Here is a 20,710-nt window from a genome sequence, read left to right as displayed (position 1 = left end):
TCCGGCTTCCGAAATCCCAGCTGAGCGGCCCCTCCGGGGGTGCTGGAGACCCCACGGACACGGCCCCGCGCGCTGCCCGCCCACGGCGCCGTCCACACTGCGCGCTGCCACCCGCCAGGGGCTCCAGCTTCAGGGCTGAGGGCCCCCCAGGGGCCTCACTCAGCACCCGTGGTGGCATCAGGCCCGAGGTGGGGCGCCAGGCCTGAGCGCCCAGGGAGGAGGGTGGAGCGCAAGGGGTGTGTGGACTTGGGACGCCCCCCAGACGGAGGGACTGAATGTGGCCCCCTCTCTGGCAGCTCCTGTGTGTGGGGACCCCGTGTAGGAAGAGCTGGGGGCCACGGGCTCCCCTGCAGGGCTCCGGGTGCGGGGTGGGCAGGAACACTTGAGCCCCTGGGGCCCGGGCAGCACCCCTGGGCCAGGCCCTGAGCCCCTGGGTGGGAGCAGCCTTGGGGGCTGGTTCCTGCGCTGCCCCTTCCTGCTGCCCGGTGGGCACACGGGGAGGCCCGGGCCGCAAGCCGTGACTTAGAGAAGGGGTGAGGCCGAGCACGGGCTTCGGGGGCTGCGGCGGCGATACGTGGAGGACCAGGGCGAGTGGGGGAAGGGCTGAGCGGTCACCAGGGCCTTCGCGCTGCCTCGCGGTGCTGGAAAGCAGCCCGCACACCTGGTGATTCGGGGGAACACCGTGGGAGACGCAGGGCTTCCTGCTCCGGGGCCTGACCGCCCGGGGAGACCGGCCCGCTGGTGCTGAGCCGGGCAGGCGCCTATTGGCCCTGTGCCCCCAGTGTCCCCACTGCGGGTGGCTGCGTGGAAGGCGCCGCCTGGAGGCCCCACAACCACCCGCGGTGTCAGCACTGGCGGGGCTCACAGCCAGCCCCCTGGTTTCAGGAAGGAGGTAGACGCTGTCTTTCCCCTGACACGCGAGGAAACCGAGGCTCAAAGAGCTCAAAGTCCCATAGCTGATAAAGTGGCGGAAATGGGACAGGATCTCCGGGAGGATGAGGGCCCCCTGGCTTGCTCTGGACCAAGCCATGGACTTGAGCACAGCTGCTAGGTGCACAGGCCCCGGGGACCCCCTCAAGGTAAAGCCACCGCCTGAAGGGAAGGTCAGGAAGCCACGGCAGGACCGGTGGCACCCTCTGCAGGGGCCGGTGCAGAAAACGTGCACGCAGAGCCCAGGACAGTGACCGCAGGAGGGAGGGGCCCCCTCACGGGGCCCTGGGCCGCGCCTGGGCCTATGAGTCAGTGTGAGAGAAACCAAGACTCCTAGTCAGATTTATTTTCCTCTAATCAGACAGTTTAGCATTTCAAAGTTTTGCATTCTACACTCTTACAAACTTTAGTTATTAGCATCAGAAACACAAAAACGTTGCAAGACCTCCAAACACAAATAAATACCAAATAAAACCACACACAGTATACAGTAAACAAAAATATCAAACATAATAATGCTACCAGGAAGTCAGCCATGTTGCTAACCCACAGTAACAACATGAGTATTGCTGGGCAATAACTTACACTGTCCTTTTGTGTTTTTTTCTTAGAAGAGCAGAAGAACACGGGACGTGAATCACTGGTCACAATCACTTGGACTGTCGAGATGGGTCCTCACAGCGAGCGGTTATACAGATGCAATTTTTAAAACAGGCAGGTTAAAAATAGAGAGTCAAATGAGAGATTGGCCTTCTTTGGTCTTTGTTTTGGGTAAGAGAACTGAACGCAGAGGGTGCCATCAGAGAAAGAATCGATTCTGGAAATGCGACACAACTGTCTGCGTGGATTTACACACTTCCTTTACCACAGAGGTTATTCTACAGAGAATTCTTATAGAAATCCTTGAGAATCATGCCAGCGTTTGTGTTTACCGATTAAGTCGTTGAGTTTGCTGTGGAAGTTATCTCACTGGTCTAAGGGGACTGAGTTACGACCCGATCACCACGAACCGCAGGAGTGGTGCAGCCGTCCTGGACTCCACCTCTCTCTCGTCGTGAGTTCACAAGACAGACTCTAGACACAGCAGCAGTGGCAGAAATGAAATGCGAGCACTGCTTGGTGCCACTCGGGCCTCCGCAAACGGCACCAACCACCTGTGGCCTGGGTCACCCGAGGCCAGCAGAAAACGCCCCGGACGCCTCCAGGTCTGCGCCCTGCCCCCGCTGCGCCGGGGCCCTGGTGACAAGCAGCACCGCCCGACAGACAGCAGAGACGAACAACCGGGTCACCTGCCCTCGCTGGAGCCTCACGCCGACCTTGTCTGACCCGACCCTAGTGGACACGTTGTACTTTGGAAAAAACACAACTATCAAGATTTGCAAACAGAAGGCAGAACCATGGTCTTGGGCTGAGGAGGAGATTGGGTGACAGACCCCCCCCTTCATGTCACAGATGCAAAGGAACTCCCGGAATTCCCCCCAGCTCTCCTCGGCGGCCTGATCAGTAAAGATCTAGACTAGAAGTTAGAAAATAGTATTCTACGGCTCCGCCTGAGCCCTTTCCAGCACTGATAATCACTGCAAGCGAGGGATACGTTTTGGAGAGCAGAGGTGTGGGCAAGAGGCCCCACGAGGAATCTCATCTCCTGCCCAAGCCCGTGAAGACAGGCAGGGATGCTGGGGCCGGAGAGGTCTGCGTCCGGCACGGGATGATGGGCACTCCTCCACGTGCAGGCGGGAAGAAGGAGTGGGCCTGGACGGCTGGAGGGGCCAGCGCGCCCCCCAGGCTGCACTCGGGGTCCTGCCTCTCCCCCCACCCCCTCGGGGCCCTGCTGTGCCTAAGGGTTCGTCCAGCCGCCCTTTCCTCTGCCTGAAGTTGCCCCACGGGCTGCAGGATGCCGGGCCCACCGCGGGCGACCACCCCCATGACGCGGAGGGTCGACAGGGACGCGCGGCCCTGGGCGGCTGGGGACGCTGCAGGAGACGAGCTGCTGGGGAGAGGCTGCGCCGTCCTGGCCGGCGTCTGAGGGGACTGGTGGAGTCGGCCACCAGGACAGGGAGGTGACGGGCGGGGGCAGGAGGGCCGCCTGGCCGAGAGCCTGGCCTCAGCTGGCGGCTGCGCTCTGGGGCGGAGCCGGGGGGGGGGGCGGGGCCGGCGGCCCTTCTCGACGGCCGCTCGGCGACCGCGCCTGACTCACTCTTGGGGGCTGGTGCCACCCTCTCGTGTGACAGGTCTTGGAGCAATTTACCCGTCTCCTCTGCGTCACCACAAACCTGGGAAACTGAGAGCCCCAACCTGTAAAAAGAGGCCCAGGTGAGCCGCCCGGGCTGCTCCAGCCCCAGAGCCTGGCATTCGCTGGCGCCGCCGGCCCGACACCCTGGCCCCCCACCCCTGACCAGAGACCTGCAGGCAGGCAGACCCGGCCGGTCTTCATTTCCAGGACAGGCGACGACGGGGAAGCAGGGGCGCTAACCCTGCACGGGACTCGGCGTCGGTTCCTCTACGGCACCGGAGCGGTTTTGTTCTGTGCGGAATTTGTCACTCTCGGTACACGGGAAAAGTGCGTCCACACGCCGTGTCCGACACCATCACTTGTCGCTGTGGCCCTGGTGGCGGGAGGGCCCGCAGGCACCAGGGAGGCACGCGACCCGCTACCACCAACCGTCACCGAGCCACGGCCTGAGGCTCCCGCCGCGTCCCAGCCTCCCGCCGGGGGACAGTGAAGCTGGGTCTCTTGGGCTCCTGGGTGGCGGCCAGGGGCCTGGCATCTTGCACCGGGAGGAGCTGCTGGAAAAGTCCCCCCACCAAGGGACGGATGCTTCTGGGGCGCTGCCAGCGGCCCGCCCCCAACAGGATTCCAACCCAGGGGAGGGAAAGGATTTTTTTTTTTTTTTTTTTTTACCAGACCGAGATGTTGCTTATCCTGAATTTGTTAACATCGCCCATACTTTCCGTGAAGGGGAGGAAGTCCCTGTTGGTAACCCCTGGCCTCGGGAGAGCCATCTGAGGCCGGGTGGGGCCTGCCGGGCAGCCTCCCTCCCCTGGGTCTCCAGGGCAGAACCGGGCCCAGGCCTGGAGGAGGTCTGGGCACTTGGGGGGAACAGTGGTCCCACAGCACCTGCAGGAGGGCCCTCCTCTGTGAGCGGGGACACACAACTCCTTACTGGGCAGAACCGATGACACTGATTCGCCCTCAAAGCAATTCTGGGGTCAGGGGATGGGAAAGAAAAAGAGACGAAGACAACTGAGCATCTTAACTGCCGAAGGGCAGGGCAGGTGCTTGGAACCCGTGAGGTCACTTATGGAAGCCTGGGACGGCGGTGGCCAGGAGGTGCTTCCAGCAGGCACTGGGGCGAAGGCACACCCAGGGCGGAGGGCAGCACCAGAGACACGGGGGCCACCGGGCACCACCCCGCCGTCCCCCGCGTGGCCGTGGCCACGGGGAGCCCGGAGGCAGGCAGTCTGAGGTGCGCGGCCCAGCTGGCCAATCGTGGGCGCGTCTTTTGGATGAGTGGCACAGATGCGGCGGTTCACACACATTGGTTTTGCCTAAGAAGCACCCGTCACGTGTAGCACCCATCAGTGGTAAGAGCACCCATGGAGCGTGGTGCATAGCAGGGGGCACAGGAGCAGGGCCCCGCTCTGTCACAGTTGGACCATTGAGAGAAGGTAAACGGGGGTGAGAAATGCCGCCCGGACAGGCGCAGGCTGGGGCCGAAGACCCCAGGGCCACCCTTCCCAAGAGAGGGGCGGGCCCCAGGACGCCTGTGGATCAGCCTGGGCGGCCCCCGGGGAGCAGTCTCTGGGATGCTCAGAGGGCCCCGCGGCGGGTGGTGTGAGCACCCGCAGCCCGGGGACGCAGAGGCGCAGCTCCTGCCCTGTCCCTGCCTGCGTGTGGACTGCGCGGCTCGCTTTTGGGGCCTAGAGATTTGGAATCTGTGATAATGAAGCAGTGGAGGCTCCAGAAGCCGACGAGGGGGCCCGGCTTCCTCAGCAGGTACAGGGCTGTCTGAGGGCCCTCGAAGAGGCAAAAGGTCTAGTGATCAAGAGAAAGGTCTGGCTGAACTATCACCTTCTGGAATTACAGTGAACACAAAGCTGGGGTCGAGAAGCAGCATGTCACATCTAAGGCACATGTACAGTATGCCACCATCTCTACACAAACGCTGTTAACAAATGCAGCAACATGACAGGATGAAGAAACACATCTGCTGTGGCCTCCTTCAAGCACAAGTCACCTGCCCACCCCCGGACACTGGACACGGAAGGTCGGTGTTGTCAGCAATAGAGAGCTTGTCTGAACACGTGGGGCAGAATTTTAAAAACCTACAGGATTTTGTTTAGAACTCCAAAGTTCAACTAATGCCCTATTTTAGGGTGAAAACAATTATAAATCTGAAAATGATGCACAGCATCCATGAGCAATTTTCCTTTCATAATAACTTTGAAGTAGTGTCATTAACTACAACAGATATTGCAGGTTTACATTTCTAACGAGAAATAACAACAGACTGAATATTCTCTTTCCTATCACAAGTGATAACCAGTGTTTGATATTTTACATTTTCTTCCAAGAAATATCAGTCTATCAACGTTTTAAAATGAAATGTTTGCAGTAACAATTATCTTAGAACTTTAAATTAAAAAACGATTCTGAATTTAGAGACTTTCAAAAAAGACCCAGGTGCACTTCAGGGTCTTCTGACAGAGTACTGAAGCAGGGGCCAGATGAGGCCTTAAAACAGACAACAGGCTAAGTTCGAAACAGGACTGCACTCTTGAATCTTAGAATGAATATAGCAGAACTGCATGATGATTTCATAAATTCTCCTTTTACTTAACATGCTGACATGTCCAGCTATCCCCAGGTATGTGCATGTGTGTGTGTGTGTGTGTGTGTGTGTTCTTTTTTTGGTGTTTAAGGAAGAAAAATCATGGTTCTTTTCTTTAGCATATATGTTTTCCACCTTAATTAACTAGATCTTTAAAAATGAAAACGAAAACCTTCTCTGACAGCAGTATTTCTCTCGTCGAAGGATAAATAATTCTTCCAAGTGAAGTGTTGCTAGTCTATTAGAAAACGTGGTGTGTGTGTCCTGACGCGTGGCTCCTCCCGCCGGCCCGCGGCCACCTTCTGCCGCTTCCTCCGTTCCACAAGGTCCTTTTCTGGGCGTGAGGACCTCGGTGGAGACGGCCGGTTCAAACCCCCCAGAGGAGTTGCCTTCTGCTCAATCCGCCTCCCCAGAGACTCGTCAGGGGTCTGGCAGGTCCGAAGTATCCACTATGACTTTGATAAAAATGGTATCATCTTTAATGTACGTCCCGTTTTCCAGCACAGTCTGCGCCACGAAGACTGGGCAGCCGGAAGCGATGTTCATCTCGCCGGTGGGCTTCTTGAAGCTGCTGCTGTTGGGGTCCGGCTTGAAAGCGTCCCCCAAGTGTCGCCGGGAGGACCCCTGGTCCATCAGCATGAGCGTCACCTTCTGCTTGAACGGCCAGGGAAGGAGGGCGTCGTATTCTCCGCGCATGATGACGAAGAACAGCGACAGGTGCGTCCCCTTGCCCATGCCATCCCCGTTCAGGTAGACCCTGGCGCACATCTTGTAGCCGAAATAGCCGGTGTAGAAAGGCTGGCTGTAGAGGGACAGGGTCTTCCCCATGACGGCCTCCTGCTTCCGCCGCTTGTAATCCCGGATCTTCCAGATCAGCACACCGTTGTAGCTGGCGGTCTCCAGGACCTGGAACCGCAGGTCCATGTCGGCCAGGCGGATGTCGTGGACACTCAGCATCTGGTCGTGCCGGCTCAGCTGGGACTCCAGCAGGCCTGCGGCGGGCGGGAGAGATGGGCGCGGAGACACATGACTATCACAGGGGCTGGAGAAGCCGATCCCCACCAGCATCCGAGCAGAAGAGCCCAAACTCACTGCGGCTGCTGGGGGGTGGTTCATGCCCCGTGGAGGACCGGAAACGCAGGCCTCGGGATCCACAGCCTGCTGAGAGGCGACAGCCTGGGCTGCCTGCCCTCTGGCTCATGGCCCCTGCCTCCAGCCCCCACGCTCCGGGTAAGCTGTGCCCTATGAGGGCTTAAGCTGCTCCTCCCCCCCCCCCCCAACTCCACGTCCTTGGCTGGCTGGATCCAGCCCCACGTGCATCACGGTCATCCTTGTTCTTTCCCCCATTAATCCTCCTCGTGCAGATATATTCAGAATACTCGCTCAGCCCTTGAAGCAGCGGCCCCGGTGGCTTCTAGGTATCGGACACGCTGCTGGGCTCGCCGGGTCCCCTGCTGCCTCTGGTCACCTTCTGTCCCCCAGGCCTTCAGGAGCGGGTCTGGAGCACCCGACCCGCAGGCCGCCCCACGCCCACTCTGCCACGCAGGCCTCACTGCACGGAGGGGAGCGTCTGGGCCCCTGCTGTGGGCATCTCGGTAGGAAGCCAGCTGCCCCGGCAGGCGGCGCATCAGAAGCACCGGCCGTGACTGGACGGCGCCGGCCTAAGGCAGCACGCGCCTCGCCTACCCCAGCTCTGGCCTGGGGCCCCGGGACCCGGCCAGGCTCCCCTGTCCCGGGGCCTCCCGGACCCGCACGGCTCTCACCTGTGTTCCGAGCCGCCTGCCCCGCACTCTTGTCCACACTCTCCAGCTCGGTCACCCGGCTCTGGAGCGACTCCACGCTGCTCTTCATGCTGCCTGCCTCCTCCCAGCTCTGCCGGAAGGGGCGGATCTCCTTGTCGAGCTCCTTCAGTTTCTCCGCTTGGCTGTCTATTACTCGCTTCCACATCAAAGGTGTGAAAAAGGTAAAATACAGTTAGAGCTCGCTGCCAGCGCTGCGCCACTACCATCAGCCGCCCGCTGGTCAGGAACAGGGAGCCCGCATCAGCCCTCACAGGGCATCTTACCTTAGACCCACGGGCATCTCGGGGGACACAGGGACCCAGGCCCCTAGTTCCAGGAGGGCACCGAGGCCTCACCCACCAAGTGCAGGGCATGCGGCTCCCCCATCCCTCTGTCCTAGCGTCTCAGCTCAGGACCTGGAGTCACTCATCGGCCCCGTCTGAAGGCCTCCATCCCCTGCAGGGTCCAGCGACCAGCAGAGGCCAAACTATGTGGGCCTCCAGGGCTAGAGGGGCTGCCCTGTTTCTGTGGCGCAAAGAGCGCTCAGAACCCCGGCTGGGTCCCAGAAGAGAGAGCTGCCACCACACTGCCACCTGGCTCCAGAGACCTGGCTTCCAGCACAGGGCTGGCAGCAGGACAGGGCCCTGGAGACAGGTCCTCGGGGCCCCGGGTGAAGCCAAGGGGCCAGTGCCTATTGGCGGGGTGGGTGGGGGTCTGTTCCCACTGGGGCAGAGCAACCCTGCTGACAAACACGTGGCTGTCGACAGCGAGGCTTGATTTAAATAATTCAGAAACCCCCTTTTCCAGAAGCACATGACCAGCACGTCTGTAACAGTAACTGGAGGGGTGAGCCTGGCGTGCCAGCCATGGCTGCCCAGTTTGTCTGCAGGACTGGCCTGCCCACTTGTTAGGTGAAGCCAGGGACCCAAAGAGTTTTCACTTCTAAAAAGAATTTGCATTTTTGAAATAAAGCTCCTGAAGGCTGGGTGGTTCAGTCCCTGAAGCTGTGGAGTGGCTGGGCCGCCCTTGAGGCTGAGGCCACACAGGGGAGAGCCCCGGGGACCTGCCGAGCTCACTTCTCCTTTTGGGAGACTATTTTTAAACATCGAGGTTTCAGCACCTTTGCTGGCTCTTAATAACCGTGAAGGAACAAACATGTAGGCTTGGGTTACTTTTTCTGGGTAAAAATACAGTGTTAATCTTCTTCTTCTTTCCAAGAAACCCTGATATTGGCTAACATTTAAAAAGTAAAGAGGATTTCTCTAAAGAACACTTCTTTCTACACCGATACCACTTTATTTTAAAATATATATGGTGAGAAGCATAGTTCACAAAGTCTATTTTCTGGGGACAATCCTATTGACATGAATGAACGCCCATACCCATAATGAACAGCTGTAATTTTTCTCCTGTCCTCTACCTACTCAGGTGACAAAATGACAAACTAGGCTGATGTGGGTACTAGTGAGAATAAGAGGGGAGTTAATGGAAACCTAAACAATCAGTGGCAGTTCCTTGGTGGACCTCGTTGTAAACCATGAGGACAAGCTGCTCATCACTTCCAAGCCCCCCTCCCCAGCCCCGGGACTGGTGGCGCACACAGGACAGTGGCACGAACGCATGAGGCGCTCTCGAGAGGGAGCAGAGCCGTGGCGTCTGAAATGACAGCAAGGACCCCAACTACAAACCAGGAACATGGAGTCAGCAGGCGGGTGGCGGGCAGGAGGGAAGATGGGAGCGAGCACACATGTACATACACACACACACACACACACACACACAGACAAGGCCCAACCACTGTTTAAAAGGCACTCCTCACACAGCAAGGGAAAATGTGCTATTTTCAAACAGACCCTTCATTTGCAGAAAGGGTATGAGGTCAAAGCAGAATGCTGACCCAAACTAAGCTTTCTCTGTAAGATGCAGCAAACATGGTGTCATTCTTGAAGAGCAGTCTACACTCAGCCCCTGCAGTGTTTCTATAAAAAACAAATCTTAAATGCAGGTGAGGATTTTACTAGAAAAAAGGACTCAGGAGCTGAGAGAAACAGCACAGATCACACACTATGTGAATAAACCCTGATCAGGAGACCTGCTCACAGAGCATCAGTCTATCGGTCTCATGCTCGTGCACTTAGGGCTTAAATCGCCGTCTGTCACTTGGCACCATCTGGTCACCGAGCCGATGTGGGTGGGACTCCTGGGCCCAGCAAGGGGCCCGTGGACAGAGCGCTCTCGCTCCAGCCCGGCAGAGCCACTGACTGTGGGAGCGCCCGGGAGTACAGCTCCTGCTAACAATGCAACACGGGAATGAAGCTCACATCTAGGCTTTTTTTTTTTTTTTTTTTTTACATTTTTCTTTTAAGTTTATTTATTTTACTTATTTATTTTTGGCTGCGTTGGGTCTTTGTTGCTGTGTGCCGGTTTTCTCTAGTTGCGGCGAGCGGGGGCTACTCTTGGTTCTGGTGCGCGGGCTTCTCATTGTGGTGTCTTCTTTTTTTTTTTGCGGTATGCAGGCCTCTCACTGTTGTGGCCTCTCCTGTTGTGGAGCACAGGCTCCGGATGCACAGGCTCAGCGGCCATGGCTCACGGGCCCAGCCGCTCTGCGGCGTGCGGGATCCTCCCGGACCGGGGCACGAACCCACGTCCCCTGCATCGGCAGGCGGACTCCCAACACCACTGTGCCACCAGGGAAGCCCAGTGGTGTCTTCTTTTTTTTTAAAATAAATTAATTTACTTATTTTTAGCTGTGTCGGGTCTTTGTTGCTGTACGCGGGCTTTCTCTAGCTGCGGTGAGTGGGGTCTACTCTTCGTTGCAGTGCACGGGCTTCTCATTGCGGTGGCTTCTCTTGTTGCGGAGCACGGGCTCTAGGCACGCGGGCTCAGCAGTTGTGGCTCACGGGCTTAGTTGCTCCACGGCATGTGGGATCTTCCCGGACCAGGGCTCGAACCCGTGTCCCCTGCATTGGCAGGAGGATTCTTAACCACTGCACCACCAGGGAAGCCCTAGGCTGCCTTTTTAAATTGAGAAAAAAGGGACTTCCCTGGTGGTCCAGTGGTTAAGACTCCGCGCTTCCACTGCAGGGGGCACAGGTTCAATCCCTGGTCGGGGAACTAAGATCCCACGTGCTGCACGGCATGGCCAAAAAAAAAAAAGTTCTTTACAAAGTAAAATATTAAGAAACTACCCTTCCACGGCTGGCAAAAGCTAACCCACTCTTAAGTTCCACTTCCTTTGCACAACTCTGACTGCATCCCATCAGCCCTATCTGGGGCCGTCAGGAGCTCTGCACTCTGTGTGGACTCCTGTACAAGCCTGTCTTCAGGATTTAGGGTCGACTGGAGACTCAGACAAGGGAGGAGGTGACACAGAGAGGGATAGGTCTGTCACCATCCAGGTGGTCCAATGCACAGGGTGGGGAAGGCTCCCTGGAGAAGGTGGCATTTACAGTGCCGTCTGAGGCGCCTGAGGAAGTGGGGAGGGAAGGTCCATTCTGCCGCGGAGAGAGTGGCAAAGGCGGCAGTGAGGAACAGCGGCCAGTCACGGTGGCGGTGTCCTGAGCCACTGTACAGCGCTCAGGTAAACTGTCCTCCAGCAGCTGGAATTTCTAGGGCGAGGACCGAGGGGCAGGTCTGAGCCAGGCTCTGCTGAAATGGGGGATTGGCGGGGGGAGGTCGGGAGGGATGGGAGGGAGAGCCCCACCCAGAGCCGGCATCTCCAGCCCCAGCCCGCAGGGCCGCCATCAATGTTCACTCAGAGGCGGATGGTCCAGGCCGCCTCTCAGAGCTGGCAACCATAGTGACGAACATTACCGACCCTGAGATCATCCAGGGGACGCGGTTCCATGTAAACCATCGGGAAACGGTCAGCCGTCCGGAGGGGTTTCCAGCCCGTCAGCCCCTGCTCCTGACCTCTGTCCCTCTCTTGGAATGCAGCCTACTTTCCTCCGTGCCTGCCTTCCAAGGAGGAGGAGAAGAGCGCCGGCGCGGGTCACCGCCGCCTGCAGACATGGCACTGCTCAGCCTTCACCTCCCCGGGCTCCGCAGCTTGGAGCTGGATCTCTCTGACTTAGATCTCAGTGGTTTCTTCAATCGTGGAAGTTTTAAAACGTGAATCACTCACAGTGGAATGATTAAATTAAAGTAAATTCCAGCTTTTCATGCTGGAAGTGGGGAACGGAGGAGAGGAATGCATATAAAATCTCCAAGGTGTCGGGCGAGTGCATCCATGACCTCATTATGGACACTCTCATTTTTTTTGGTTATAAATGACCCCACTACTACATATATACAACGGAATACTACTCAGCCATAAAAAAGAATGAAATAATGCCATTTGTAGCAACACGGATGCAACTAGAGATTATCATACTAAGTGAAGTCAGAAAGAGAAAGACAAATACCATATGATACCACTTATCTGTGGAATCTAAAATATGACACAAACAAACATATCCACGAAACAGAAACAGACTCACAGACATAGAGAGCAGACTGGTGGTTGCCAAGGGGTAGGGGATGGGGGAGGGATGGACTGGGAGGTTGGGGTTAGTAGTTGCAAACCATTGTATACAGGATGGATAAACAAGGTCCTCCTGTAGAGCACAGGGAACTATATTCAGGATCCTGTGATCAACCATATGGAAAAGGCTATGAAGAAGAATGTGTGCGTGTATAACTGAGTCACTTTGCTGTACAGCAGCAATTGACACAACACTGTAAATCAACTCTACTTCAATTAAAAAAACGTTTGGAAACCACTACCTTAAAATAAGAATTAAATATAAGAAAAAACAACCACCCACTACTTCCAAAACCTTTGGAAACCACTACTTAAAATAAGAATTAAATATAAGGAAAAACAACAACCCACTGCTTACTCATTCTTCCTTCTGCTGTCAATATGCCGTAACAAGTGGCTCTCTAGCATAACATAATTTCCTCGGCCTTTCCACGCACCGCTCTGAGCCCTGGCCACCCTGCGCACAGCTGGACCTGCTTACCGGATGGCGGCATAGGCCTCTGTCCGGACACGCTGACCAGCACCTCCGAGGCCTCGGCAAAACGCCACAGACTTCCCGTAGGAGGCTTGTGGTGTTTTACGTGACACTGTACTTTTCTGACTTGCTTCAATACTTATGACTTGTATCTTTTCTACTACAATCTACTGGTTCATTGTGTTTTTCCTTGTCTCGGGACAACCACAGAGTTTAATACAAATGAAGTTAATTTAATAAATCCCTATGCAGTTCAAGGCACTATAACTAATAACATTAAAATGGGAGGAAAGACGATCTCAAAGATGCCGTGACTCTGAGCTGTTAGAAGTATTTTCTCTTCCAGATAATTTAGGGAGACACTGTAAGTACAAGCACTGAAAGACCCTTTCGGCAACATGTGACTCTCCCACGGGTGTGTGTGACACACACCAGAATTACCATCACCAAGGTACACTCTGCGTAAGCTGATGTGAAGACAGTGTCTAGAAGGATAATCTATATAACAAGCACCTAATGGAAGCCTGTGCTGGTAACAGAAACGAGCAGCCACATTGTCATCAGGCTTATTTATACACCACCTTTTTCGGGAGCAGCAAAGGTTTATGTGTTTATTTTGGAGGTACCTGTGGTTCACGGTGGTGAAATAAGGTGACTGTGTACGTGCATCGCTAGAAGATTCAGAACAAAATAGTTTGGCTTCAGTTCACTTTAGGAAGTGAAACTTTACACATAACTACTCACGAACAATATGAAATCTTAAATAATAATAATAAAACAGCTAATTTTTAGAAACGCAGGCTTTGAGTCTTATTTCACCAACAATGAACCAAAGGCACAGAGGAGAGGTGATGGGGCTGGACCCCGGGAAAAGGCGAGAGGAGAGGTGCCTACAGCCTCCCAGGTCGGCCCACAAACCCAGGCCACCTTCCCTGAGTTTCACTTAAGCGAGAGAAACAAGTTGCCTTGTTCGACAAAGGTCAGGGCTTTTGCTCAAATATCTCCCTGAGAAAGTCTTGGAGGGAAACGCAGATGCGTTCCCTTTTATCCAGACATAATCTTAAACTTCTTACCTGTAAATGAAGTATTTTGGATTCATTATTTCGAAGCATTTCCTTTTGTCTCTCAATTTCAATTTCAAAGCTGCATATCTGGTTGTGCAAACTCTGTATGCTCTTGTTTTTTTCTACGCTTTCATTCTGCAGCAAGGAAACCTGAAAAAGAAAGTCTTCAATTAAGCAAACAAAAAGTGATTTTAATATCAATTTATAACAATTATAATAATGGTAATTAAATGTTTACAATACAGGCCTTCTATCAGTTCAATGAAGGAGTTCCAGGAAAAAAAAAAAAAATCCCTTCACACAGGAAATGGGAGTCCTGGTAGTTTAACAGGGATCCTACAACTGCATTTCTCAGAATCTCTCCCAAGGATCAAATAAGATGAGGCAAACTGCAGCAAGGGCTGAATTTCAGAATGGATGCTTTTTAAAGTTTTTGCTGAAAACTAATAAATCTTTTATCAGAGTGGCTTTCAAACTTGGACAAGGAAACATAGTAGGAAACACATCCTTACACCCCACCTCTTCTGCACAGACACTTGTGTACGTGTGCATATCCCTAAAAACAGGGATCTCAAAACCACATCTGCCCTGATCACAGTGCACCCGGATATTTTCTCTTTTACTCTATTTTACTTTTGAAAATGCTAGCTGCAACCCACTAAATTATTTCACGCCCACCAGTGGGCCATACACACCCTTTGAAAAGCTCTCTGAACGGAACGAGGGAGCATGATGGGGACAGTCTCGCGCGCTGCAGTGAGTCCTGGGGCCAGCCTCCCAGCCTCCCCGCCCCCGCCACAGAGGAGCTGCCGACTGGGGGTGCCAGGAAGGGTCTGCTGGGGGGTGCCATTCCCAGCAGGGAACCCACCTTTGAGTTTTTCAAAGTTCCTTTCTGAAAAATAATTGGCTCCCAAGAGCCAATTTACACTGGTCTTACAAGCCCCAGGGTGAGGAGTTCAAGGGCGATCCTACCAGGCTTCTTTCTCACAGTGTTTCTACGAGGGGCATTTTGGTCCCTGGAAAGGTTCCCTCCGCCAACAGCTGTGTCCACGCGCAGATGCGGCCGCCACCCTGGAAGACGCGGAGCTCCGAGACGGATCGGAACAGGTCTACTCGCAGGTGCCTCTCTAACACCTCCAGCACCTGAGGACGGTCTGGCCGTGGGGATGGCCCACAGGCATCTCAGGACACATCTGGGTTCCTGACCTTGTCCCCTCTGAAGAACAACGAGCCTAAAGTGAGGCGTCCTTACGTTACTCAGTCTGCTCGGCAGGCAGCACCTCTGGGCGCTGTCTCAGTCTATTTTATTTATAACCAATGTATTTATGAAGGAATACAGAACTTGCAAGATATACTTCGCTCTCCTAGGATTTCACTCAGCACAAACAGACTTTCCTCCCTAAACTACACTGTCTCACAGGCCCACGACCTCCTCCAAGTGATCAGCCTGCAGCGCCCAGACTGGGGCACGGGCAGCAGGCAGCGGCATTTTTGTTTCTTCTGAAATTACAATTCACTCACTCCCATCTGTCAAAGATGGACACAATTCCCAGGCTCCTGATTCTCACACCCCAAAGAAGAAATATCATGCACACAGGCCAACCTTTCTGATAAAAATCTCAGTAATGTCTCCAAAACCAATGGCGATTTTTTCTGCAGCAAATCAAGCTACCTGAGGATGACGGAAATATCTCACACTGATGATCACACATCATGCCGCATCCAACTCTTAACTTCTTAATTTAGGGACTGCCCTTAGACTGACGTTTTATTTATTTACACATTTTAATCAAGGATCCCAGCCCCTGGGTGCCTGCAGACCCCTGCTTTCACCAGTCTACCAGGTATAGGAAAGTCTACCTGGCAGGAGTGTTTCCAAGAAGCACAGTGTGGCACCCACACAGCAGATGAAAACAGGGGCCCCCTCATCCTTCCTGAGACCCTCCTCACCAGGAACATCCTCCACCCCAGCCTGTTTTGGTGGGCACTCCACACTTCCCTTTGATTTAAGCTTTCCTAAAACATAAGATGGGTGTTTTTAAGCCTGGATTTTACAAAAAGTTTTTCTTTAGTTTGACTGTGAATATAATAATCAGTGTTTCTGAATCAACTCAGACGTTCTATTTTCTAGTATAGATGAACAAAATAACTCAGGAGATTCCAACTGACTAATTCTATGATGAGAAATAAATTCCCATTTTAAGAAAATACAAGTATCTCCATTCATTGTCCAGGTTTTGCTCTTGGGCCCAGTGAAGAGAAGCCAGCTTCTCATGAACACAAGCAAGGATGCGCAGGGCGGAGGCCCGGATGACCTGAGCAGTGGGCACGGAGTCAGGGAGAGGCTCACGCTCCAGCAAAACCAAGAGGACAGACGTTTCAAATGTATCAGCATCAACTCGGCCCCCTCTCAGCCGGTGTACAGAGGGAGAAGCTCTGGGGAGGGGTGATGGCTGTGCGGCTGTGTCCCAGAGCTTCCAGCGATGCAATGCGGATGCTCTGAGGGGGACAAGTGTGGAGGTAGCAGGGAAGGAGGATGCAAGTGACAGGATGACCCCCGCGTGCCCCACGGCGATGGCCCTGAGGACGACCGTCCTGAGAGCTGAGCGCACGGCAGCCCAGCCCCGCTCAATGGTTATATAACTAGCACAGCTGGAATAACCAATTCACTTTACATGAAAGGAAGAACCTTTCAGATAAACGAGGAGCCGTATCTGTGAGAGACCAAAAGCCCTGAGATCTATGCCTATAATTAAAAAAGGCAGAAACAATGCATTCTTCAAAAAGAGGGGAAAAAAAGATCCATAGGTAAACTGTCACTGAACTCAGAGCAAATATGTGCTCCTGGGAAAAGCGTAAATGATTCATGTAACAGATTTTATTTCACTGATAAACAGAAGGCTTCTCCTGCCCCACGTGTGTACACACAGCACGCAAACCCTTTCATTGGTTCTCATCTCCAGCTTAAGCATTTATATTAAAAAAACTATTTTATGTCAGATTTAATAAACATCTTTTGATTTGAAACTTTAGACTCTTTTAAGTACATTTACATTTTAAATTGCTTGGATTTAATACTCAAAAGAAGATATTCAAATCTTTACAAACCTTTAGAAAGCAAACATCAACACCCTGGCTGCACCCTAGTGTCCTCCCACTGCCAGTTCTCAACACATGTTTGTTGAATATCAAATTAATTTCTTATTTGTGTACATAAGCCACAAGCCACAGTGGGAGATCCTATAGCCTCCTTCTCTATCAAGTCTTGGAGGTTTTCATCTTTTCCTCAGGTAAGAAGGCCCGGAGGGCTGAGCACCACAGGACAAGCTCCCCAGGAAGGAGTGCTACCTGGGCGGGGGCCTGCTAAGGAGTCCAGACCCCACAGCTGGGGCCCCTCGAGGAGACACCCAGGAGAGCAGGTGTGTCCGGGAAGGGGCTGCGTGGTCCCCCAACACCCATGGTCAACAGTCACACTCGCGATGTGCAATTGTCCTCTCCTCGTCTCCAAGAAGACAGAGGGTGGTAAAGCAGGTGACACTGGTGACCTTCCAGATCGGGGGTCGGCAGGCTTTTTCTGTAAAGAGCCAGAGAACAGTTTTTGGGGCTGTGCGGGCCGTACAGTTTCTATCTCTGCTCATCCATGCTGCCGTCCTGGTGCAAAGCAGCCACGGATAATACGAAAATGAGTGTGTGTGGCCGTGTTCCAATAAAGCTTTATTTACAAAAAGAGGGGGTGCGGGGTGGACGGGGGTTGGAAGTGACAATCCCTGTCCTAGATCAATTCTAAGAGAAGCACAATGTGTTTTGTTTTTTTTTTTTTAAAAAAAGCACTTCATAGCTGCTTGGCAATTAAAAAACAAACAGCAAGGACTTCCCTGGTGGCACAGTAGTTGAGAATCCGCCTGCCTATGCAGGGAACACAGGTTCGAGCCCTGATCCGGGAGGATCCCACATGCTGTGGAGCAACTAAGCCCGTGCGCTACAACTACTGAGTCTGCGCTCTGGAGCCCGCGAGCCACAACTACTGAGCCCACGTGCCACAACTACTGAAGCCCACGCACCTAGAGCCCGTGCTCCCCAACAAGAGAAACCACCGCAATGAGAAGCCTGCTCACAGCAATGAAGACCCAATGCCGTCAAAACTAAAAATAAATAAGTAAATAAATTTATAAACAAACAAACAAAAAACCCAAAGAGCAAGCGAACAAAACCACACAGCTTCATTTATAAACTCAAGATCACTTGAAGAGAATTTACTTTTTTGACACTCTTGATGCTGTTTCTTTTATGCAAAATCCATTACTAACTATAAACAAGGTTTTCTTCTTTAAATAATTTGAAGAAAGTATTAAAAACCAACAAAAGCAGGAGGCGGTGCGTCGTACCTTTTTCTCTAGAGAGTTGCTCCATTCTTTGAGTAAGTTGACATGCTGCACCGCGGAGCTGGCCTCGTGGGCCTTAATCTGCTGGTTTGTCCCCTGCGAGAATAAAGAGGCAACGCGTTACCCAACCTCACTCCGCCGAAGTCAGAGAGACTCATAGCCGACCTCAATCCAGCACTACACGAGGCGGGGGTGACTTATTCATGGACGGTTCACAGGGGATGTCCAGCCTCAGGAGGGCTCAGTGGCCCCTGATCTACTGTGTGCAGGTGAGGAGGCTGTTTCGAGAAGAACGGAGCAGCTCAAAGCCGAGACACTGCGAATTCTACAACAACTATCTCGAGGCCGTGAGCTTCACTCCTCAAGCTTCTTATCAAGGGCCTTCTTACCTACGTTTCATACTGGTAACATCAAGAAACTAAATTTTAGATATATCGTTTTTGTTCCCTAAAATTTTTTTGCGTTAAAATATAAATGGAAAATGTTTAGACACCTGCAAGTCATAGCTAGAAGCTGCTATAATAGCCTAGCGAATATGTAATCAAAGTAAGATTCTAAATGGTTTATTAAAGTATTAACTTACCAGTGAAATACACTGTATTACTGTTCCTAACTGTCCTATGTATACTTAGAAAGTTACATACAGAACATAAACAACCTACAGAGTACATAAGATGCAGACCATCTTAGAGTCAGCAATAAGCGTGGGAAACAGTACCTCAGATATTTAACAAAGTAATTGGTGTAAGAATGTAATTTGTTTTGAAACTGGAATATTTAAAAGCCACAGAAAGCATTTTAATGATCTCCAAAACATATACTCTGTACATAGAATAGTCATATATATATGTTGATATAAGTATTGCTATATATAAACATATATATATACATACACAGAATGAATGATATATATGTACATACGACATAACAGTGGTGAGGGCTCAGTCTCATAAGAGACTGAAGCAAAGGGAAAGCTACAGTCATTCTTACTCTCAAGGCTTTTTACTTTCTAAGAAAATACTGAGATGCCAATATCTCTGTATTGATTTCACAATAATGTATTGATAATACATAAAAATCAAATACAAAATACTTTAATTAGAGTATATACTGCCCTTTGATAGTTCTAAGGTCAAGATATACATTTAAATGAAAACTAGTTCAAATTCACTAGCCATCTCAGATGTGTTAAAAAAACAGAAACAAAAACAAAAACCCAGGAACAGCTTTCTCACGGCCCAGGTGTGGCAGTGGCAGAGACCTCCTCTCCACATGGCCCTCCGGGCACGTGCATGTGGCGTGCACATGGAATGCACTCTGGACACACGCACGTGCGATCCTCACAACTGTGCACTGCTGCACACACTGCCGAAACCACGTCCAGTTTGCCAGTGACTTACATTCAAGTAACAGCTCAAATTCCATAACTATCTACCTAGACACCCCACCGAATGTCAGTCCTGCTTGTCCCATTCACTAACTGGTTTTGAATGTAATCGTTCTCCTAATGCATTAACTCCCCCTCAGCACAGGTGTCTACCTCAAGTCTCACGACACCCCCGGCCTGGAAAGCGAGCACCCACGTCCGCTGCACGTGGCTTTCGTCACCCGTGCGGCAGGTGACTCAGTTCCGTGGCAAAACTGAAAGCCCAGAGCTTGCATGTTAAAATGTTAATAGAAAAACTTTCTCTCATGGTGGAATGTCAGTGACTGGGAAGGACAAATGTCGGATACTGACCTGAAAAACGCAGCCATAGCGCTTAAAACTACAGGTGCTGGGGGCATTGACACACTCTGACAAGTGTGCACTCAACTGCAACGGGAAAGAGACGTGAGTTGTGGCACGAACGTTTGCATGAAAATGTTCAAACATATCAAGGGCACAGATAGCATCTGGGTTGTACTATTACGAATGGTGTTTATCAGCTACAGGTGTGTATATAGCATCTGCTTCCTGGACTTATATGCAGTAAATATACAGTATCATCACGTGTATACACATATATACACCAATATACAGAAATACATTTACGGTAACATTTCTTAAACTTGCAGTTTCTTTAGAACAAGTTGTTTTGCGACATGCTGTCTGCAGTGCCAGAATTTTAAAAAGAAAGGAAAAAAAACATAAACTGAAATGCACATTTAAAGACTATAAACAAAAATTGCATGAAACACAAAAAATAGAAAGCATTCAGGATGCAACTGGGTCACACACCTAATATACAGTACACAAAAATAAATATCTTTCCAAAGCAAGCTTACACAATGTACCATTACTCTCAGTACTTCTGAAAAGACTTTCTTCCCTCTGTAATGGCCAGAAATTCAAGTAGCTTTTCAAAGACCTCTAAGGTCATTCTAACAACATGAATCTTACGATGGTTACCTCCAGTTCATGGAGGACGATTAGGAGGGGCTGGGAGAGGATAACTCCCCTTGCAAGGAAAAACCCCTGTGTTCAGCTTAAATGTCAGCAAATCATCAAATAAAAACCACCTACGGTGCCCCCTCAAGAGTAAAGGGAATTGAAATATCTACATTTTAAAGACACAGTGTTTTGTGTTAGGCTAATACAATTTAAGGACAATTTCTTTCTTTACTGAAGAAATTCTCATCAGGAAACTCTAGGGATAGATCTTCTTTATAGAAAGCGATCAGACCCTGAATTGGGAGAGTGGCCAGTGAGCGTGGCGCACAGCGGCCCCGGGAACGCGCTTCCCT

General features: G+C 52.0%; 1 protein-coding gene across 10 annotated transcripts in view; it reads right to left on the bottom strand.

Annotated features, from left to right (window-relative positions):
• Nucleotides 1–1,261: 1,261 nt before the first annotated feature.
• Nucleotides 1,262–20,710, bottom strand: part of TRAF3 (TNF receptor associated factor 3) — a 121,206-nt gene continuing 101,757 nt past the window's right edge. For 9 of the 10 annotated variants that reach the window (XM_022576031.3, XM_089908220.1, XM_089908224.1 and 6 more), the window contains 5 exons: nt 19,725–19,799; nt 17,990–18,082; nt 13,614–13,754; nt 7,526–7,700; nt 1,262–6,754 (listed from right to left, as the gene is read on the bottom strand). In XM_022576031.3, coding sequence (XP_022431739.1) covers nt 6,183–6,754; nt 7,526–7,700; nt 13,614–13,754; nt 17,990–18,082; nt 19,725–19,799 — 1,056 coding nt within the window. In that variant the 3' untranslated portion in view covers nt 1,262–6,182. The remainder of the gene's footprint in view (nt 6,755–7,525; nt 7,701–13,613; nt 13,755–17,989; nt 18,083–19,724; nt 19,800–20,710) is intronic. The other variant, XM_089908227.1, reaches the window with a different exon arrangement.

Source organism: Delphinapterus leucas, chromosome 2, assembly GCF_059928025.1.
Source record: "Delphinapterus leucas isolate spDelLeu-1000000601 "Yukka" chromosome 2, BTC_Dleu_Yukka2, whole genome shotgun sequence".
NCBI classification, from domain to species: Eukaryota; Metazoa; Chordata; class Mammalia; order Artiodactyla; family Monodontidae; genus Delphinapterus; species Delphinapterus leucas.
The sequence above is the reverse complement of the archived record's forward strand: the minus strand, read 5'-3'. Positions and strand labels throughout refer to the sequence as shown.